Consider the following 24,118-nt stretch of genomic DNA (forward strand, 5'->3'; position numbering starts at 1 on the left):
GGTGAGCGCGTGGATGCCACTTACCTGTGTCTGAAGTCTAGTAAGGCCACGGATCCACAGTATCTGGCCTGCTCGTGGCTTTTTGCCATCTTGAGAGTCAGGGTCGAACTTCTCTTCGCCCAGGCTGATGGCTTCAGTGTACTCCTCGGGGTGACCGCGGCCCCATCTGAACGTCAGAGCAGGACACACGCTTCAGTCCGCAGCACTGGCTGCTCGTAGAGACACACCAACCTTTCCTGCCCAACCCGTGTCTCACCTCTGGCCTCCGCAGCACTGGCTGCTCGTAGAGGCACACCAACCTTTCCTGCCCACCCGTGTCTCACTTCTGGCCTCCGCAGCACTGGCTGCTCGTAGAGACACACCAACTTTTCCTGCCCAACCCGTGTCTCACCTCTGGCCTCCGCAGCACTGGCTGCTCGTAGAGGCACACCAACCTTTCCTGCCCACCCGTGTCTCACTTCTGGCCTCCGCAGCACTGGCTGCTCGTAGAGACACACCAACTTTTCCTGCCCAACCCGTGTCTCACCTCTGGCCTCCGCAGCACTGGCTGCTCGTAGAGGCACACCAACCTTTCCTGCCCACCCGTGTCTCACTTCTGGCCTCCGCAGCACTGGCTGCTCGTAGAGACACACCAACCTTTCCTGCCCAACCCGTGTCTCACCTCTGGCCTCCGCAGCACTGGCTGCTCGTAGAGGCACACCAACCTTTCCTGCCCACCCGTGTCTCACTTCTGGCCTCCGCAGCACAATGTCTCAGCGGGTTTGAGTCCCGGGTTGGTTATACGCACCTCTGTACAGACAAGTTTCGGGCACACAAACTGTCAAGTACAACAAAGCAAAAGGACAAGGGTTTAGAGCTACCCCATGGATTGCAAAGGGTCACTTGCTGTCTGTTCAGATCTGTACTACCTAAAAGAATTGCGAGATACTGCGGTATTATCTCGTGCAGTCTGCACCAGTCCCGCCATTGCCAGCTCCCGTGGCGAAGGCTAGAGTGCAATCCAGCCTCAGAGCCGATCACCCTATCATCATCGCCAACACCATAATATAATAATATCATATTCATCATTGTCAGCATCATTATCTGTGCAAGTCAGTTATTTGCGAGGTTTGCACAGATTGGAATTATTTCTATTTTATTTCTAAAATAACTAGGAAAAGGCTGTCAAAATTCTGATATAAATCAACTAATCCAAAATATTTTTATTTTTACTATAGTTTTTTTTGTGTTAAAGTATTCATTCTGAATACAACTCAAATCTGTTATAAGTGAAAGTGCTAAAGTGCTTGGATTAATTATTTTGCCGTAATATAATAATTATGATAATGAGAATTGGAAAAATAAGCACCTTAATGTAGTATGCAGTTTTAATGTAATCAACTACACTAAATGGGTACATCGCCCAAGTACGCAAACATCCTCCTATATTTTATAAGCACATAGAGCATAGAAATATTCTAGATTCCATAGAGACGCAATCGCTTTTTTGTTATATAGAAAGCAATTTTTTAAATCTTTTTTTGTTTCTCGTGAATCTGGAGGTAGGGAACACGGGGCAAAATACACAGGTGTAATAGTTTAATATTTGATCTATTATCCTACATATCTTTTACGAAATTTGTTTATAGGCCTATTAAAAATTCTTATCTTTGCTTTATGTCTTCGTTCATAAATGTTTTGTGTGGTAAACAGGCTTAAAAAATCATATCATCTTTATCAGAAATTGCAAAGGGCTTACTTGGAGTGGATAACAAAGTAATGTTGAGGTACCGTGGTATACGGACTAGTACAGCTCGTGTATTTCTACTCTCCGCTAATAGTTTTACCTTCCCAAAACCTTTGCTTATATTTTTCTAGTTTTACTCTACAGCTACCACCATTTAGTTTTGCGCGAAGTTAGCAATTCTGAATGTGTTGAAATACTTCCAGCCATTATCACAGAACATTTCGAAATAAACTGCTTTGTTTTCATCGCGTTTTCAAGTTGGACTCTATAACAACTTCAACTAGTGCACGGAACGAATGCTAACTACCCAATAGCTCGCTTGCGAACCTCAAGCCGACAATTACTTAGCTGTGGTGTTCACTTAGCCCGGAAATGACATCCAAGCAGAAGCGCTCACTTAACGTTTATATTATCTGATTTTGGGTGTGGTGACAGTGGAATTAGAAAATCCTGAGAATCAGTAGCCAAGGGTCATGACACAGAAACTTCTGCTTACTGTGACGCTATGATATGAGAATAATTGACTGAATGAATGGGTTTGGTCAGAAGGAGACACCTGGAAAACCCTATTGGCTGACTGCAACTTTCGTCATGTTTCTCATGCGTGGGAAATTCGGGTGTGACTTCGGAGGGGATCGAACCAACATCCACAAAGTGCATTACAAGTATTAGCACATCGGAAATGAACTTCGGAGAAAGGTACATTTGACAACATAAACGTTTAAAGTTACTTTATTAGAGTGACATTAAAATTTTAATACATTTTTTATTAATATATTACCTTAAAGAAACACGAATCAACTTTATATTTAAGCTCAATTTCATACAGCAAAAGATCTATGTAATTTTATTTTCATTAAACATTTTAACGCATATTTTTCTGTGAAAAATATTTAATCGATATTTTAATTTGCTGATGAAAACTGATGTAAAATTGATTAAATATTTAAGTAAATCTCACTTCTTTTAAACTCTCCATCAGTCGAATTTTAATTTTTTTTTAAGTGTCAAGTAGTATTAATGCCTAGTGAAGAAATAGGCTTCCACCATTTTATGCCAAACTGTTTGTGCATAATAACTTCAATACAATAATATTAATTTAATTATTATTTTTTAAATAAAGTTCGAAAGATTTTAAACTAGTAATTATTGATTTACAGTAATTCTCTCTTTGCCGGACACCGTTTCTTCGTCTGTTTCAATGAGTCCCATCATAAGTGGATTTTAAATAATTATTTTACAATTAATATAATGTTTGAAATAAATAGTTTGAAAAAATATTTCAGGAAAAATTTATTCGGTTTCATAAGTCCTCAAAACGATTTGTCATTTAAATGAGAATAACACTTTTGTTTTTTTAAAACTATATAACTATATGCATTTAAAATATAGGAATAAATTTTATTCACATATTTCAAAACAATTCATTTAACTGGGAATAATTAAAAATAAATATATTTTAATAGTGGTGGGTTGATTGAAAACATAAATGGTTAACGGAAGATACTTACGATAATATTTTGGGCAGCTTCCTTGTAGGAATGGTTGTAACGATTTGTCCCCATAACAGTGTCCCGAAGCCAAAAAACAGGCACCACATCCACTGTTCCAGGGTTAAACTTGCGGTCGAAAATGCCATCCTTCCAAACTGAATTATGACCACCTGTAATAAAATTATTATTTACGCAAAGAGAATGATTTCCCTTCACGATATTATCTCTGAAATTTTTTGTTGTTTAATACATAGGCCAATTAATGTAAAACCTACAAAATTATAGATAGCTAACAATGAACGTCATAACTAATTATTTCCAATAAACTCATTCTTATAAGATTAGGAATAAAATAAGAATATTTTACAAACTTGTAACACTACCTATTCAAACTAAAATTATAATTATTTCCTAACAGTTTTAGATTTTCAAACTTTTTCCATCAGTAGTTCAAAGCATTTGACACTTTAAAACTTGCCAGCACAATATATTCTATTTATAACCAATTCCTGCTCTTGACTGACATACAAATTCACTCAAAATTCGTAATTGCCGCCAATGGGATGTTCGAAGGATTAAATGTAGCATTTAAAAATAATATATTTGTAATGAAAAAGAAGCAGTTTTAACATATGTTTTTTTTTCAATTACTTAAATAAAACTAAAATAATAAGGACGTTTTGAAAGACAATTGATATCTATATGTCAGTATATTTAATGTTAACAAAGATGTCACAATCAAACTGCATTCCAATAAACATTTTAAATTTTTATTTAATCAAATATTTACTGTTGTCCTGGGGCATGTTCCACCAAGGTACAAGATATTACTAAAAACTGTAAAAAAAAAAAATTGTAATTACAATTTGTTACAAGCAGGTGTTTCACAAAATTTTTCAAAATGGGTCATAATATGTACAAGTTTTAGTTGTGTGTGAAAAATGTCAATACACTTGTAAATAATAAGATTTTTCAGCAACATAACCAATCTGGTAACTAACAAACTTTAGAACCATTACCTAATTTAATCAATGTACCTGTAACAGTTATTATTGTTAATTTATACCATGATATATTTTGTAATAATCGATTACTTCTTTTTTTCACTCAGTACAGGAAAAACCACAATAAAACTAATAAATTTAGACCATTTTAGATGCGGGGTGGGTAAAATGTTTTAAGGTACAGTTATGATATACATAGTTTTTTTAGTAGCTTACAAATAAAATATTTATAAGCTTTTTCGAAAATTCATTAACATTTTAAGTTTACAAGAGTGAATTTGTGAAAGATTTTAAACTGAATATTTTTCAAAGATGTAACATTTCACTTGTTACTTACAAACTTGTACATTGTTGAAATGGGCCCCAGGTGTTTCTCGTGTTCGCTGGATTTAATTCTACTGAGTTTAGGCTATTCCATATACGTCTCAGTGGTGTAAAGGATTGAATCAGACTAATCATTCGCCATACCTTCAACAGGGGCAATGAAGTTAATTTCATCGTTTGTTCCTGGAAATTGTTTACTACAAAAATTGGGGTTATTGCTGCAGAAAACTTTATCATAATGCTCTGACGCAAAATTTCATTCTCAGTATTGGTAAATAGACGCAAAAACAACTAAATTGTATGCTAAATGAAATTATTTAACGACCTGATCTTCGTTCGTATAATAACTAAATGTTATAATAACGTCAATAATTAAAAAAAAAATTGATACTTTTCAACGATCAAGTTTGAGTGATTTAATTTTTATAGTTAATTTTTCTTGTAAGTACATTAACAGTGTTATTTTCGATATTTGGGGTTTCTATAAGATTTTTATGTTTTTTTAAGCTCTATAAGATGCCACAACTTCAATAACTTTCACTGGAGTGATAAGACTAAAAGAGATGAGAAGTTCATCAGACTAACACTAAGATATTTGATAAAAAAAAATTATATCAATTAATATACAAAAATAAAACAACAAAATGCCTTTTTAATTTTTCTTTCTTGATACGTAGTTATTTTAAAATTTAAATAGAATCACATTGGTGTACATGATTTGATGAAATTAAACACATACACCGAATCACGTTACTGGTGATACAGAGATATATTAAATATAAACAAATATCTTTTTTTACTGTTAAAGACACATTCCAGCCAGACATGAAGCAGGATACATAAAACATTCTTACTGCTATGATAAATCTATTACCTGCGCTGCACACGTTCCAATCCATATTGAGTAAAATATGGGGTTGGTGAAAATGCCTTGAAACACGTTCCTTTGTCCATGAATCTTTCGCGCATTTATTTCATTAAACAAAGTCATCATGACAAAGGAATTGAATATTATTGTGAAATGTTGACTAGGTTTGTCACCGAACTCTGGTGACTTGCCGGATGGAATGTCTAGCAGTTTGTCTCCTGTAACCACACGCAAAACAACCACATGAGCACTGAAAAAGCTAACATGTAAAATTGTTGCGTTGAAACATAGTAAGAATTCATGCAGTTTCTGACACGGTATATAAAACTCCAGTTGTAATTTTTTCGCATTACTTTTTTTGGACGAAGATGACAAAATTATAGGTATAAAATAGTTATCTATAACCACCATTTTGTCTTCTCTGATGTGATGCCATTTGTAAAGGAATTGTGAATTTTGACCAAATAACTTTTCATGTCATCACTCAAGAATTTGTTTGTATAGATATAAATTGAATATATATATATATGGTGGCCAGCACTTACAGAAATTAAATCAATAACATATTCAGAAAGTTTTATTCAAATGATTTCATGAGACATGATTTGTTTTCAGTGGATTGTTAAGTAATTAGGGATTTCGTTATTCTCAAGTTAGTAACTAGGGAAATCCCTTTTGGTGACACTCCAAATCATCATTGACACATTGTTGAGTGGAGTGGTCAGTAAAAAATTATGATACACTTAATATTTGACCAAATGCAATAAATTGTTAAAGTGAAAAAGTGAAAAAGTAAACACTACACAGGATGATTTGTAAATGGTTAAAAAAACTTAATGGGCATGTTGGTAGACCAATTTAGAAAACACATGTTGAGAAAAAAGGCCATATATGTCTAATTTTTTTGTGTTATATTTTTCTTAATTTTGACTGAAATTTGGCCTCTTAAACACTATATATTAGAATATATTTTATTTACGTTTGGTCCCTGATGCATGCTTCGTCTATTTTAATCAGTGTTAGATGCAAAGAATACTATAGAAATAGTTTTAGACTCATAAAGTCTGAAAAATGGAAACAAATAAACAAAAATATCTACTTTAACTTAATTAAAAACAAACCAATCGCATTCAAGAAGTTCAAATGCTTTTCGAGTTATTGTTGTATAACCGTGTACTAAATTGGTATAAAACTCTATCATCTTGTGTAAAAAAATGATATATAATAGGAAAATGGGGTAATATTACAAAACAATTTATTTTATTTGTTTATCAATATGTCACAATTATGACTCAAATATTGTGTCTTTATTTCTACTACCACAACAGCATGCTACTTTAATAGGATGTGTGACTTTTTGTTTATTAAATCTTTTTTTATTCTTATTATTTGCGCTTGATTTTTCCATTGCATATAATTTTTTACACAAGGTTATATCATTTTATACCAATTTAGTTCAGCATTGTAGTAAACAATACCTAGAAAAGTTTTAGAATCATTTGAACTTCTTAAAAGTGATTAATTTTTTAATTAAATGACAACTGACCTTTCTGCCTAATTGTTTCCATTTTTCTGACTTTATGAGTTCATAACTAATTTTTTAAATGTTATTTGCATCTAACATTGCTTTGCATATACGAAGGATGCATCAGGAACCAAACTTAAATAAAAAGATCAAATCTAAAACCACTACAAAAAGGTTATAGAGTTTAAGAGTTCAAATTTCGCTAAAACTAAGAAAAATGTAAAAAAAAATCATCATAACAAAAAAGTTTGATCCCTAGGATATTTTTACTCAATATGAATTTTCTAAATGGTTTCACCAACACGCCCGTTCAGTTTGTCTAACACTCTACAAATAATCCTGTATAAGGCTCTATATGTATATATAAAATTGGTAAATATTTATATTTTTACAAAAAAATGTGAAAATCGTTAAGAAAAATGCCAAAGTGAACTAAAAGACTAAACAAATCCAAAATTTTACATTCACATAAAATGTTGTCATAGCAACGGTCAGCATTTTTTAATAAGCATTAATATTGCATATCGAAGGGACAGAAAACATTTTACGGTGCTCATATTTTCCCATTAAAAAAAATAAACCAACAACAGTTTGTGAAACCTTTTACGTGAACAATACCAATTTTAACTTCAAAATACAGTTATATTATGATAACTGAACATAGATACTTAAGTTTTGACTCAAATATAAATATACTTACCTACAAAAAGTAGGGTGAAGATTACCGTTAACTGGTATAAGGCCTGGCCCAAAATGTTCTTCATCATGGTTCTGGATATGAGGGGCTTGGTCCTGCCATAAGGCTTCCTGAGGAGCAAGTCCGACGTGGGCATCTCGGTGGCGAGAGCCAGCGAGGCAAGCGTGTCCATGATCAGGTTCACCCACAGCATTTGAACAGCCTGCAAATCACACGGTGTGCAAAAAACAATGTTCAGCCATAAGACAACTAATTATTTATTATTTACTGACATGGCTTAAACAATTTTCATAATTCTTCTCAATTATAATTTATTATTTTTTTTAGAAAAACAAATTTTATTTGTTAACTATGTATAACATAGAAATTTCAAAAAATAAGACCACGTGAAGATTCCAAAAAGCCCGATTTTTTCAAAACAAAAACAAATGGAAATTGATCCGTGCTAATGGTGAATATTTCCAGTTAGTTAAAGTACACTCTCAACTATACTGAGATCGAGGCACGCACTAAATTTGGTGTACACATATTACACTTTGCCAGCCGTGCTTCAGATAAGAAGAATAGTCAGAATATCGCATCACCATTGTACCTATCAACCTGGTGTAAAAGTAACATACAAACTTCATTACTTGCGCGAAAAATTGTTACGAAAAATAAGGCACATGCTAAACGTTCCTTGCCACCTTGTTCAAAAGTCAGGGCGCTGGTCATATGAGGTTATACGAACGGAACATTTAAAACTTGTCTCTTTATACCCAAACTCTAATATGTGTCTGTTTCTGCTATTAATCAAATGCAAAGAGTGGCTTTCCCTCCTAACGACAAGGCATTGGGGCTGGAACGTTTGGCATTCGTATTTGATATGGTAAAGAGATTTAAAACAGATTTATTTGTTAGAGACAAAGTGTTTCGCTAAGCAAAGTAATGTAGACGACTTGTGAAAATAATATTACGAACGTGAGAGACAAGACCGTGATGCGCGCCAGGTTCTGAGCGGGCTGGCGGTCACGCACGGCCACTGACGTTATGCGCCGTTTATTGACGTAAGGCATTCCACGCGTGCCTGCCTGATTACAAGGATCCTTGCTACACACCCTTCTCCGCTCCACTGACACCGTCCCGCCTCGGTCTATTGTCACCTATAGCGGCCTGGGGGTTCCGGGCTTACAGAGTCCGCCGCTAGGAGTGGCGTGATTAATCGTCGCTATTCTGGATGTTTCGGGCGTCGGGTCGGCCAGGGATGACGTGACACGTCACAGCAGCTCTCGTCCCTTCGAGAAGGACAACACGGGTATAAAAGCACCGACGCCGGGCTCCGCGAGAGTTCCGAGCGAGTTACAAGGGTTCGGAGAGTTCTGAGAGTAGCGGAGAGATTATCCCTTACGAACCCAGTAGCTTTCCCTACATAAATCGAAACAATATTAATGGATACATATGCGTTAGTCAACACCAAATAGACTATTATTTGAACCTAATTTTCTCCACTCGTAATATTATTTTAAGTTTAATTCATGGTGCCCAGCACCAGCAAATTTACAGATAACTCGAAATTTCTTGAAAAACCACCGAAAAGTATGCACTGTGATATAAACTTAATAAAATATTACAAATGTGGAATATCAGGGTAGCCAAAATCGGTTTTAACTAAAGTATATTTATTTAAATAGTCTTCACTAATTTGCTTCGCAACACACTTATTCTCGAATCAAAGAAAACAGTCTGAAATATGTCTATTGTTGATAATGTTTCATTAATTAACTGCGTCATTCATGTTGTGTTTGTTTTCAGTTTTGGTTGGTTGCATCAATGCTGGCATGCCCAGACTTTTTCAAGAAGTCGAGAACAAGTTCAGAGAAGATGTGAGAGACAGTTAGGGAGAAGTCAGGGAATGCCTGCCACCCTGCCACGCGGGCGCACCTTGAGAGGGCTGTCCTGCACTGCGCAGGCGCCGATGAATGCGACCACCACGGCCACCACGTTCACGGTCAGCTGGAACTGCAAGAACTTGGCGATGCTGTCGTACACGTTCCGGCCCCACATCACCGCCTTCACGATGCTGCTGAAGTTGTCGTCCGTCAGGATGATGTCCGACGCCTCCTTCGCCACGTCTGTGCCGGCGATGCCCTGCAACGCGCGAGCGCGCCGGAATTTACGTCACTGCCCGTGCGATGTTTAAGGGCTCCGCCTACCCGGACACACACACGGTGAGCAGAGCTTCAGGAAAAACAACGCGATTTCTAAACTAGTCAAGATATCCGGGTGGAGTCTGCTTACGAAAAGCATTTAAGAGTTCGCCGAGGACCGAAAAGTACTTTTGATTTCGGATTAAAGTTTTAAACTGTATTTTTAGAAGAGTTAAAATGGCTAAAATCCATGTTTTCAGAGTAATTTTTAGGGCATGAAACAACCCACACAGACCCTTTAAAGCACTTAAGGGACTTGCATTACCCCTTTATCTTCATTTCTCCGCAATATAATGTTACGGTCACCGCTCAAATTTCACAGTTATCATGTGACGACGAGAATACTGTACGCCAGTTCAGAGCCTTGCGCTTAGAGGCGACACAGCGCTAGAAGCACCGGCGAGCGTCGCGCTTATCATCCAGCCTCACTAACACACATACACCCCTGACGAGGTGGGCCCCTTAAGGCTCGGCTGTACGCCCGCCGTTCTTTGAGTTTTGCTGGACGCATATTTCACGAAGAAATATATCGAGAATGAGAAAATGGAACCAATTTTTGTATTTTTTACACTGCTGTGAAAACTTAGAATATGAATTCATAGCGAGTAGCCCCTGCGCAATTAGTCAGAACGTGGTGACCCCAAGTGGTACCGTGAGGCACCTAAGATTCTCGTGGCAGGACGATTCTGCAAAGTTCTACCAATGCCTTCCGCAGTATGAAAGTGAAGAGAAACACAACAACCAGGATTGAACCCGAAGACGAAATGGTCACTCAAGTGAAATTTTGGTTACTTTCCAACGAGCCAACCATCAAACTATTAATAACTAATTTTCATTTTGCCAATTTCACTGACTGTGACAAGACCTTTGACATATTGAGACAATTCAAAATTTACACCCATGCCTTACCCGGGACTCGAAACTATAAGCTCTCTCACTGAGAGCCGACCATTATCCAACTGGGGTATGAAGGTCAGCGACCACTAAACAAAACCATCAGGCTAATGCAGTCATGCATATCATATATATTATAGGTGTATGTATAGTATGGTGTTACATAGCAAGGTTCAGCAATCACTAATAAACAGTTTTCTGCTCCTTGCAAATGACTTTTCTTTTTTACCACACAACATATAAAACATTGAAAATCACCCAATAAACATTTTCCTTCAGTGTACCTGAATGGAAACGACCGCATTATGATATTCCGGGTTCTGATTCAGGTGGAAATGTGGTGGAAGTGGCCTTTGAAAAGTTGTCTTTCTGGAGGAACTCTTGGTCTTCTTTCTCCCCTTTGCATACCGGCACTGCTCACCAAATGGCTTTATGTCTTGTCATTTCATAGGTGAAGGATACCTACAAGTCACACCTCAAAATACCTGTCAGTATTCAGTGTTGTTGGTGGTAAGAGTGCGAATCCCTAACACAGTGGTCAAATCCGGTAAATTAATACAACTGCATTTTTACAATTACGTCGCTTCAAACAAACAATTGTAATAAAAATAAATCAATTAAAATTTTCGCTGTGTACAAAACTCTTGTTGATTTTTCATCAACTGTATTGATTTGCTTACGTTTTAATATTTAATAAATATATTGTCTATAACATTTGGTAAGTAATCACCCTTGCATAAATACAAATGGAAGAATTGAAATAGTTGTGATGCTCAAAACTCTTGTTTATTTTCTGTCAAATTTATTGATTTACTTATTTTGGAACATGAATGCAAGATATTTTCATTAAATAATGTAATTTAAAATCAACGTAATCGTCATTAAATACATAGACTAGATGTATTGTCCATGCAATTTGGTTATAAATAACCTGTGTCTTGTCATGGCGTGATTCAGGATGTGACTAGCGGGCCCTGGAGAGGTGTAGACCTACCATAGCGAACCCGACGTCGGCCTTCTTTAGGGCAGGACCGTCGTTAGTCCCGTCGCCCGTGACGGCCACCACCTCCCGGCTCTCGTTCAACTTGCTGTCGATGATGCCCTTGACGAGCGTGTACTTGTCCGTGGGCGAGGACCGCGCCAGCACGCGAAGCTTGGGCCACACCTTGTCCAGCAGATGTTGCTGCACCTGCAAGCACACACTAGCTCAGCTCAGTTCAGCTGCTCCCAGCCAATCCCAGCCCGGCCCAGCCCAACTTGCCACAGCTCGGCGCAGCCCACCTTATCCCAGCTTAGCCCCAACTAATCTAACCACAGTCCAGCCCACCTTATCCCAGCTCAGTCAATCTCAGCTCAGTTCAGCTCCATCAAGCCCAGTCCACAGCAGATCCTCTCAGCCAATCCCACCCCAGTCCAGAAAAAGTTCATCTCAGCCCAGCTAATCTAAACCCAGTCCAGCCCACCTTATTTCAGATCAGCCAATCCCAGCTCAGTTCAGCTCCATCAAGCCCAGTCCACAACAGCTCCTCCCAGCCAATTCCACCCCAGTCCAGGTAAGCCCAGCTCAGCTCAGCTAATCTCACCCCAGTCCAGTCCACCTTACCCCAGCTCAGCCCAGCAAAGCCCAGCAAAACACACTAGACCCAGCCTATCCTAGGCCAGACATACTAACGCATGAATCGTGGAAGAAAACTATGTGAACCCTCTTCCACTACTATGTCGCAATTATTTTTCTTTAACCTTACGTCTTGTCAGAAGCGTGGTGACTATAGAATGACACACACCCCTACATTAGACAGGGAAGCCTGGGAAGGAATCGACTGTGCAATATTTTATGGAACTATCTGTGCATTCACCACGAGTCATTTCAGGAAACCATCGCAAACCAATATCAATATGGTTTGGACGGGAATCGAGCCGAAGGTCCTCCCCTTTTGCGAATATCTGTGTTACTTAACTCGGTCCAGCCAGGATAATTAGGTAACTTTAAATAACCTACTTATACACGTTATATTATGTATAGACCTCTGTTTCGTTGTTTACTATCACGACTTTGTTTAAATTTATTATGGCCATGTTAGATCGTGTAAAATTCTTCAGAAACCAATATTAATAATTATTTAAATTTTACACATTAATACACTGAGATTTTTGTTAGTTTGTGGAAAACAATAAAATAACGTGTTTTAATAACAAGCTGTTCAATAATTATTATGTCATTTTGGTAACTAGATATTTTAATTAATATTAAAGACTAAACACATGTCCGTAAGTAACTAATGAAATTTAACAGATTAGCTTTTAAAACACAAAACGTCAACCTCAAATAATAAAATTTTCCTTTCTAGTTCTAAAAAAATTATAAAATTTAGTCTTACAATTTCGCAAACAAATATCTTGGCTAATTGGTAGGACTGAAACAACACCTCAAATAAATAATAAATTTACTGAGTTAAATATAAAAAAATTACATTCTAACATTTTTCTGTCATTAGTAGGTAATCATACACAACCTAGAATAGTTCAAGCGACAAAAATATTTCTAACAGCACTTCTGTATAAAAAATAATAAACTGGCAGGAAATTAGTATTAGTTATTATAAAACGTTTGTCACTAATTCCTACTTCAAAAACGATTTATAATTTTAATGGTAATTAAACTTATAATCATGTAACGGATGTTTTCCACCACCCTGTTACGTTTTTTCATCGCGAAGTACGAGATATTACGTCGCAAGCCTGGAAAGACGCAACCCGCTGTGGTTCCAACGGCGAGGGAACCCCCAGCGCCTGCTGGTAAGGCAACCCGCAAACCTTCGGCGGGAAGAGGAAAGGTATGGCCTACATGGCCCGGTCCACGACCACCAATGCAGGTACCGCACGCACTGCAGGACCGTGCGAGGTCCGTGGAGAGCAGAAGTGGACTCGTTTACTTTTTTCCCGGACCCGGCGCGGCCCTGTAGTGTGGGTTGAACAGTGGTTACTGCCCAAAACCCCCAACAACTACTGCGGCTGGCTGGAGGAGGAACTGCAGCGCCTCACCGTGCCCTCGCTGTCTCGAATGCGCCTGTTGAACTCCTTGCCATCCAGGATGAGGAAGTCGTCGCCCGGCTTGATGATGCCGCACTTGGTGGCTATCGACCGCGCCGTGTTGATGTTGTCGCCAGTGACCATGCGCACCGTTATCCCCGCTCTTTGGCACTTCTTGATGGCGTCAGGCACCTGGAAAACCCCCAACCCCCCAAACGCTTCAACCAATGCAACCAACATCACTAACACTAAATGAGTGCCGTGTCCATCGGTGGTGTCAGAGAACACTTGTTGAGGTATGCAATGTCTTAACTTCAATAAAAACAAACCAAGCTCATGGCCCAACATTCGAACACGTATAGCTAGAGCCACGTTTATTTTGCGGATTCATTGAAAAACAAAGCACGGTTGAAGTACATACGCTTCACGTTGATGATAGGACTACAGTACTCACGAAACACCCTTGACGACCCTGAGCCAGTTATAGACAAGGAGGAGAAGTGGTTACCCAATCAGGTGTATCCCACTAAAGGATATGACCTTGTTATCAACCAAATATCAATCAAAAAATCCTTTATTGTGTATAGGCACGTTAAGTGGAATAAATCCGTGAAATAATCATGGCTATATGTAAAGTTTTGCACGGTAGATCAAGTCATACTTAAAAAAAAATATGTATGACAGTTTCTGCCAGAAAAAAGGTAAGTAAACACTTTTAAACGTATCTTTGAGCAATAGAAGAGTGAAAATGAAGGCAAGAACGTGGCTTGTCTTACCTCTGGTCGCACCGGATCTTCTATCCCAACGACTGCTATGCACGTCAAGTTGTTGACGATGTTTTCCTCGTCGTCCCAGTTGGGCTCGTTGTCTATGTGGACCTGGTTGATTTCCGCCTTCCCCGGCACGAAGTCTCTGTACGCGATGGATATCGTGCGAAGGCCGTCGCAGGCCATGGGCTCGATGACTTGCCGCACCAGATGGTTCTGCATCTCTCGGGTGAACTTCTCCAAGTGTCCATCGCGACTGTAGATGAACGCACATCTAAACAAATACAAATGGTGTGAACATCACTGCGAGACACGTTAGTGCTTATTGTGGGATTTCAAAAAGTGGAAAATGTTACACATATATCTGAACAAAAAATACCTAGGAATACAGTTGGTGCAACAATTTTTTGTAATGGTGATACCAACCTTTATCTAAGTAGATTTGGCTCCGATCCATTATATATTGCCTGACATTTAATGCCTTGTTACAAAATCGAATCGATAATTAATATACCTATATGATTATTTTAAAAGAATTATCGAAACTTAACCAATAACTATATTTATCTCCTAGCTACAATTGAACGCATCTGTGCGATCAATGTACATCTGTAAAAGCACTTTTCTTGTTCTTCTGACATTTTCAGAAAACCTGGGAGATATACATGTATTATACACTTCGATCACAGCCATATCATTTGACGTTAGTATTTTACAAATCACAATTTTTTTTATTTGACCAAATTTAAGACATGGCAGTTGGTCCCTCATAGCAAAAGTGTATTCAATTTAACCGTTTTTGCTAGAAGTCCAACGCTGAGAAAACGTTTCTAGGTCACAAATGCCAACTTCGAAAGATGCTGTAAAAACAGCAGGCTGAAGACATTCTTACTTACTTTTTGAGAATTATCTCCGAAGCACCTTTCGAAAAGAGTCGATAGCCGCCGCCCTTCCGCGGGATAACTGTGCTCATCGACTTCCTCACGGAGTTAAAGGTGTACACGCGTGTGAACATCTCTTCGGGAATATCGTCTCGGATGGTCTGGTAGTTCTTGTTCATCGCTTGGACGAACCCCAAGAGGGAACACTCGGTTTTGTTTCCAACTTGCTTCGGTAGTTCACCGGGTTCGTCTGGGGGCTGGAAGAAATGCCACTCATTAGAGCTACAACCCTCATAAGCACAAGTTCCAAATTCATTGGCTCTTTCTTCGAAGAAGTGCTAGTTTAGTCATGTAATACAAAGAAATAATAAACAAAACAATTTCTGGAAACCCGGTGGTGCACTCTATCATGGAGTTGGTCAGAATTTGGAAGATTTATATGTGACAAAAGATTAAAATTGCTCAAGTATTAATAAAGGTTCTCAATTTTTTACACAGTGGCCAAATTTTATGTTAAGTAGTTTAAAAAGTGTAATCCCTCCCATGTTTGGTAGCATTTTTTTCACTCTTGAAAAAACTCTGGGGAAAATATAAGTAAATATCGCTTAATTAAAGCATATGATGCCTTTTTTAATGATCAGTTTGAGTAGAAAATTACTCTCAGCGTAGTAATCACCGCTGGCACTCACCATCACTCGGGAGGTGTACGCACAGTTGACAGCGATGCCTTGAATCAGCATGTTGCCGACGTGAGCAGGGATGTCCGAGAACTTTGGTATGGTTTTGGACAACTTCTCACAGATGTACGACTGGACAACCGTCATCCTGTACAACCGGTACAACACGCTGGTAACATTCTTTAACAGGTTTATATTAAAACCAATTTTGTTCCAAAAATGTAAACTTCAAATAGAAATTCAAAATAACTATACAACATGTACATTTCTAATGCAGCGACAAAAACATAGTTTCTGCCGCATACACTAGCAGTAAAAAAATAGTTAATACAATTAGACCAAGGTTTAAAGGCGTGAAAAGTATGTAATAAGACAGATGAGCTTTCTGACTTGCAAAGCTCGCATTGGAGTTATGAAAATTAACACTTATATAGCTAACCAATGATGATTAAAAATTATTTTTAAATGAATTAATTAACCACGTTTTTAGAACGCAGTAATAAATGCATGCTGTTCAAAAATTTTGAAATATAGTATTGCCTCTCAGGAAATTAGGGAATACAACTTTAAAGGTAAGAAAAGATTTAAAATTGTCCAACCTAATATAAGTACCAAGTCTTTATTATGGCAGTATTTATATCATATTTAGATATATTGATATGTCCCTTTTAAAATTACAAATTAATATGTGTGATTATACAGAAAATGGTGTGTTAGAAAAATTAAACATGAGCAAGAGATACTAAAAAACCAGAGGTAGAACAAAAAATGCATAAACTATATAAAAATACTACCAATGCATAAGTTAATATTGTTGCGAGGATGCTAGCGACGAGGCTGACCAGCCATTCGGTGCGCAAGCCTGCGGGAGGGGTGCCTTGCAGGTATCACCCGTCCTCTTGCAGTAATACGATTATCAGAAGCACTTGTATACCTCACTCTTGAGAGCTCGGTACATTCCAAGAGCCCCGTCTACGTGAAGTGGCGTAAATAGGACGCAAATGTTCTCGCAGGTTCGAGTTCAAGTCGGGAATTCCGATGACGCGACAATTCGAAGCGCTACGAGATCTTTCCAGGCCGGGGCTGAGAGGTATATAAACGGAGAGGATGGCCTGCGAAGAGGGCGGGTGACCCCGTGGTGAGCGATGGCGAGCGACACGTGACGGGCTTCGTGTGCGGAGATCGGAGCTTCGGGATCCGAAGCATGCGGGACGGTGCTGTGTGTGCGGCGGACGAGAAGTGCGAAGCATGGTGTTGTAAACCAAGGTGAGCGGTGAGAGACGATCAGTAGAGAGAGCCACTGTTGAGCCGAGCTCCAGTAGGAAGAGTAAAATTGGACTTACGAAGGTGTGATTAATTGGTAGACAATCATTTAGAATGTTGTAGTTTAATACACAGTGTAATTATAAGTTATTAAATTAAACCATATTTAATTAAATGGGCTATCCTTCCGGACACGTTTCCCCCAATCGTTACAATATCATCAATTGTATTCTTTTTTTTTTTGTTTCACATAAACGTTTTCATAAAGTCATTCACATAGAAAGCGGATTTTACAAATCAATACAGAACATAAAAAATTAAATATTTTACTTTTTCTCCCTATAATCGTGATATATTTGCTCAAAATTGATTTACTTAAAACTAATATTAATACGAAGCAGGCTTTGGGACGAGTTAAAGCAACTGACATAAAGTTAAAAAAGTTAGTAAATTGGTGCTATATAAGTATACCGTGTATTTTTAGACGTAATTCAAAATGAGTACTTAGACATGAAATATGGGGTTATTCAAGACGTTCAATCGTGTTTTTTAAAAATCTCATTCAAAATGTAGTTAAAAAAGACATTTCGGTAAAACTATCGCGATTATGATTGACTATTGAAATGATTAAGCTTACACAAACTGTACAGTGAAGTTATAAAAAAAATTAAAAAAAGATAATCCTATTATTCTCAGGTGTGTTTTATTCTGTTTTAAAGTAAATTATTCAGAGGAGTCCGTTAAACCGACTCAATTTAACTGCCCAGCCGAATTATTTCAAGAAAATAATTTTAATGATAGCTATAAGTTTTGAGGTTGTGTGTGTGTAGATATATATAAATATATATATATATATATATATATATATATATATATATTTACACACACACACGTTATGATCTTTTTTTTCGTTATATATTTGCAAACGAGATTGCTAGGTCGAATAAAGATTCATCCTGTATAACTAAGCATTGAAGATACTAAAAAGAAACAAAATGAAATAAATGCTGGCAGCTTTGCAATATTCGTGTTTACTTGTGCAAACGAAATGAGTTTTTTTTTTTTCCCCCAGCGGGTGACACGAATGCACGCACACACGCGGAACTCGCCAGAGCTCGGAGCTGGCATGGGCGTACCTGTTGGTAGTCAGAGTTCCAGTCTTGTCGGAGCAGATGGCCGTTGCATTTCCCATCGTCTCGCACGCGTCCAGATGCCTCACCAGATTGTTGTCTTTCATCATTTTCTGCAATAAACAGTCAGTAGTCACGGCGGTCCCACAACACAATCAAATAAAAACTGTATATTAAATTCAATGCGAAACTATTTTTGCACAATATTTCCGTTAATAGAGCTGGCGGCCCTGTTTCAGGGTTTCCGTGAGCGTTCGGTGGGTCCCGTGCATGTGCGTGACCATGCGGCCACGACTGGTAGCCTTTACTTTACCCATGCAGAAATTTTTTTCAAAAGTATCTTTTTTGTTAATTGTTAAAATTTTAATTTAATAATAATTCAAAACTTGAAAATATTGACACTTTATAATGTTTTTGGTTCAACAATTAACTTTGCCATCCATATATTGATTCAAAATTTAAATAATCTAAATATTAACAGCTTAAAACTATTTTCTTTCAGTTTCTTTATCATCATTGTGATTACACAGTAAAAGTATTAAAATTTTTATGTTTCTAGAAACTCCAAATGTTATTTATTTTAAATCATATTGTTAAAACAACTAAAGGTTCCTATTTCGTGACTGATTTGCATAATTGCTAAATTTCACTGACACGAACAAAATGCTAATTTATATTAACTGTCATTTTCTTATTATTTCAAAAAGGTTTTCATTAAAAATTATAACAAATAATTCAAAAAATGTAATATGACGATTTATGTCCAAACCTTGTTCAGAGCACAAATAAATTAAGAATACTTTTCGCTGTAAATTTATGTTTGTACTTTATTTATATAATAATTTACTTCAACGAAGATTAAAATAAATACAAAGGTAGTTTTGAAATATTTCCCAGTAAACCCTTTTAGGTTTTTATCAGGTATTCTTGAACTGATATTTGAGTTAAATAAAGTTTTCGACAATTTGAACTGAAGAATAAAAAATCCTATTTTATTATTTTCAAATGAAAAAAAATGTAATGAAATAAAGTGACTTAGCAAATAGCCCCAGTTACACTCACCTTGACCGAGTAAGCGAGTGACAGCGTCACAGCCAATGGAAGACCTTCCGGCACCGCCACCACCAACACAGTCACACCAATAATCAAGTGTCTCACGAGCTCACCGGCATACGAGCTTTTCCAAGTTTTGCCGTCTATCACAAAGGTTTTCACACAGAACTGTATAACTAATATCACAACCGTTAACATGGCAATGGTGGAACCTGAAACAGCAAGAAAATACATAATAATTTAGTCAATGATTTCAATGTTAGAAAATTGAGTTGAAAAACAAAAGGACTAGTTTCAACTGCATATTTAATTATTATTATGAATTATTAAATACTTTAAGCCTTTTAATTTAAATACATATAAAATAATTTATACATAAATTATTTAAATTAACGTAATATCAATCACTTACACCACCCGAAGTCCACCATAATCTCCACATTGGCCCTGAATTGTAATCAAATGACGCTTCAGCTATATGGTGATAAATTCAAGCACTTCGAACCCTACATCAACAAAATTAATTTAGGCTTTTTAAGCGTTGTTAAGTTCTATTTTATTTTGTTCACATTTCCTAATTCTGGTTCTTTTGCAGCATGCAACTAAGTTTCGTAAACTTATTCTGTAAAATTTGGGTTATATTATTACACTCCATATCTGCAGAACTTTATGACGCTCAACAGAATGTGACTGTAACACTAGATATGTAGATTATGGGGTGCTTGATTCAAGGAATTCTATTTGTGGAATGTTTCGTGCAGTAACGTTGTACGGGATGTGGCTGGTTACTATTAAGTTAAGTAGGGTTCCAGATCGATACAAGGAGTCTTGAGGAAATTACTGGATGAGAGGAAGATGGAAAATTTGTGGAAGAAAGTTGAACACAACGATGGTCAAAGAGAAACTTCAAGTAAATCAGAGGCAGACTGGATGGATACAAAAGCGTCAATAGGATAAGTTCTCTACGCTAATAAAAGACACATGTGTGATGCTGATGCTATCTATATGGTAGGCTCAATATACATGGTTACAGATGCTGAGAAATTCAAATTCTACAATTTTAATTCAAAATGGGCTCATGGAAAACGTCATACCAATGATTAAAAATTATATAAAATCTAGGGAGATTCAAACGAAAAATCTGCCACCAATAACGGGATCATCGTATAAACTACGACGGATTACGTCCTCCAAATTCCATCGTCTTTTGTAAACAGAGAAAGCATACTCACGGAATAAAGCCTACTTTAGACTTAAACATTTTTTTTAAGCTTCTGTTAATACGCCAAAATGATTCTTATAACTTCGTGTTAAAACATTTCCTAAACTCGGTAGCCGTAAATTTTCAATGATAACTTCATAACTTAACAATTTGCAACCAGGTTTATTCGTGAATTAAAAGGGAAAAATTACAATGGTGTAATGGATAACTGACCAACCAATATTATGTCGAACATAAGCCAAAAATATACATAGGAGGAAACATGATAATATTGAAATAGACGAGTGGAACGCTGAATACCAAATTCAAATGGAGTAGGAAAATACCATTAAAATAAGCGAGCGAACGACTGAATGAAACAATTATAATGGTATTTCAATCAATATGCAGACGATAATATGAAAATGGGGTTATTTAAAAAAAAAATTCGTATTAAAATAAATCGGGTAGGTCTAGGCGCCAAAATATTAAATAGAAAAATTACAGAATGTTCAATATCAAAAAGAGGATGCAGTCTCTGAATTGTATCCTGAAGAAATTGCACGAAAAAGATTAAAAAATAGAAATATTAAGTTTTTATCCGGGAATTTTACTGATTTGCAGCATTCTTCACTAATTCATATTTGAAGTACAAGAATAAAATTGTATTCAATGGAAAAACGGCCAGATGGTATGTAAATAAATGTGTGCAAGAATAAATGAAAAGATTGTACAATAGAAAATATTAACAAAGCTACTGTAATAAAGTAAAATAGAAGTATTGATGGATTCATCCTATAAAAATCAGCATGGGAATGGATGGATGACAAATGGATCAATGTGGAGAAAACCACATGTCATTGGAATGAGTGGGTGAACAGCTTGAGTGCGTTTATGAGATTAAGAAGAAATAAATAATACAAGACAAAAGGAAGGGTAAGGAGATGCTAGACGGGAAGCTGGTATAATAAAGGAATATAGTGTTAAGCCCAGAGGCAAAGTAAGAGCACCGACGTGGGTCGCACAGCTCAGCTGGCGGCACTCACCTGCGTAACCAATCTGGATGGCGAGCTTCGTGAGTTTGGCCTGCAGCACCGACTTCTCCTTCTTGTGGGTCTCGGGCGGCGGCGACGACTTGGGGGAGTCCAAAACCTCCGAGTGCTTGTTCTGCGCTCCGTCGATGGTAGCCGGCATGCTGACGTGGCTGTTGCCGGTGACAGGCGTCATCTCCTCCTCGCCTGCACACAGCACTAATGTCAGCAGCCCCTGGGGCCGAGCAGGGTGACCAACCCACCTGGTGTCTAACTTCCCCGCTTTACCTCGTCTGCTCACAGCACTAATGTCAGCAGCCCCTGGGGCCGAGCAGGGTGACCAACCCACCTGGCGTCTAACTTCCCCGCTTTACCTCGTCTGCTCACAGCACTAATGTCAGCAGCCCCTGGGGCCGAGCAGGGTGACCAACCCACCTGGCGTCTAACTTCCCCGCTTTACCTCGTCTGCTCACAGCACTAATGTCAGCAGCCCCTGGGGCCGAGCAGGGTGACCAACCCACCTGGCGTCTAACTTCCCCCCTTTACCTCGCCTGCTCACAGCACTAATGTCAGCAGCCCCTGGGGCCGAGCAGGGTGACCAACCCACCTGGCGTCTAACTTCCCCGCTTTACCTCGCCTGCTCACAGCACTAATATCAGCAGCCCCTGGGGCCGAGCAAAGTGACCAACCCACCTGGCGTATAACTTCCCCGCTTTACCTCGCCTGCTCACAGCACTAATGTCAGCAGCCCCTGGGGCCGAGCAGGGTGACCAACCCACCTGGCGTCTAACTTCCCCGCTTTACCTCGTCTGCTCACAGCACTAATGTCAGCAGCCCCTGGGGCCGAGCAGGGTGACCAACCCACCTGGCGTCTAACTTCCCCGCTTTACCTCGTCTGCTCACAGCACTAATGTCAGCAGCCCCTGGGGCCGAGCAGGGTGACCAACCCACCTGGCGTCTAACTTCCCAGCGATACTCTCGCCTGCACACAGCACTAATGTCAGCAGCCCCTGGGGCCGAGCAGGGTGACCAACCCACCCGGCGTCTAACTTCCCCGCTTTACCTCGTCTGCTCACAGATCTAATGTCAGCAGCCCCTGGGGCCGAGCAGGGTGACCAACCCACCTGGCGTCTAACTTCCCCGCTTTACCTCGCCTGCTCACAGCACTAATGTCAGCAGCCCCTGGGGCCGAGCAGGGTGACCAACCCACCTGGCGTCTAACTTCCCCGCTTTACCTCGCCTGCTCACAGCACTAATGTCAGCAGCCCCTGGGGCCGAGCAAAGTGACCAACCCACCTGGCGTCTAACTTCCCCGCTTTACCTCGCCTGCTCACAGCACTAATGTCAGCAGCCCCTGGGGCCGAGCAGGGTGACCTACCCACCTGGCGTCTAACTTCCCCGCTTTACCTCGCCTGCTCACAGCACTAATGTCAGCAGCCCCTGGGGCCGAGCAAAGTGACCAACCCACCTGGCGTCTAACTTCCCCGCTTTACCTCGCCTGCTCACAGCACTAATGTCAGCAGCCCCTGGGGCCGAGCAGGGTGACCAACCCACCTGGCGTCTAACTTCCCCAGCGTTACCCTCGCCTGCACACAGCACTACAGTCAGCAGCCCCTGGGGCCGAGCAGGGTGACCAATCCACCTGGCGTCTAACTTCCCCAGCGTTACTCTCGCCTGCACACAGCACTACAGCCAGCAGCCCCTGGGGCCGAGCAGGGTGACCAACCCACCTGGCGTCTAACTTCCCCAGCGTTACCCTCGCCTGCACACAGCACTACAGTCAGCAGCCCCTGGGGCCGAGCAGGGTGACCAACCCACCTAGCGTCCAACTTCCCTAGAGTTACCCTCGCCTGCACACAGCACTACAGCCAGCAGCCCCTGGGGCCGAGCAGGGTGACCAACCCACCTGGCATCTAACTTCCCCAGCGTTACCCTCGCCTGCACACAGCACTACAGTCAGCAGCCCCTGGGGCCGAGCAGGGTGACCAACCCACCTGGCGTCTAACTTCCCCAGCGTTACCCTCGCCTGCACACAGCACTACAGTCAGCAGCCCCTGGGGCCGAGCAGGGTGACCAACCCACCTAGCGTCCAACTTCCCCAGCGTTACCCTCGCCTGCACACAGCACTACAGTCAGCAGCCCCTGGGGCCGAGCAGGGTGACCAACCCACCTAGCGTCCAACTTCCCTAGAGTTACCCTCGCCTGCACACAGCACTACAGTCAGCAGCCCCTGGGGCCGAGCAGGGTGACCAACCCACCTGGGGTCTAACTTCCCCAGCGATACTCTCGCCTGCACACAGCACTACAGTCAGCAGCCCCTAGGGCCGAGCAGGGTGACCAACCCACCTGGCGTCTAACTTCCCCAGCG

The 24,118-nt window shown here is 39.5% G+C and overlaps 1 protein-coding gene across 12 annotated transcripts in view; it reads right to left on the reverse strand.

The window, feature by feature from the left end:
• The window catches only part of LOC134529524 (plasma membrane calcium-transporting ATPase 2), a 349,005-nt gene that overhangs the window by 31,190 nt on the left and 293,697 nt on the right, over positions 1-24,118 (reverse strand). For all 12 annotated transcript variants that reach the window (XM_063363712.1, XM_063363709.1, XM_063363708.1 and 9 more), the window contains 13 exons: positions 21,766-21,957; positions 19,528-19,730; positions 18,472-18,578; positions 16,085-16,220; positions 15,411-15,652; positions 14,524-14,788; positions 13,760-13,939; positions 11,712-11,906; positions 9,558-9,764; positions 7,641-7,839; positions 5,422-5,633; positions 3,238-3,389; positions 25-166 (listed from right to left, as the gene is read on the reverse strand). In XM_063363712.1, the coding sequence (XP_063219782.1) occupies positions 25-166; positions 3,238-3,389; positions 5,422-5,633; positions 7,641-7,839; positions 9,558-9,764; positions 11,712-11,906; positions 13,760-13,939; positions 14,524-14,788; positions 15,411-15,652; positions 16,085-16,220; positions 18,472-18,578; positions 19,528-19,730; positions 21,766-21,957 (2,432 nt within the window). The remainder of the gene's footprint in view (positions 1-24; positions 167-3,237; positions 3,390-5,421; positions 5,634-7,640; positions 7,840-9,557; positions 9,765-11,711; positions 11,907-13,759; positions 13,940-14,523; positions 14,789-15,410; positions 15,653-16,084; positions 16,221-18,471; positions 18,579-19,527; positions 19,731-21,765; positions 21,958-24,118) is intronic.

This window comes from Bacillus rossius, chromosome 2 (assembly GCF_032445375.1).
Source record: "Bacillus rossius redtenbacheri isolate Brsri chromosome 2, Brsri_v3, whole genome shotgun sequence".
In the NCBI taxonomy this organism is placed as follows: Eukaryota; Metazoa; Arthropoda; class Insecta; order Phasmatodea; family Bacillidae; genus Bacillus; species Bacillus rossius.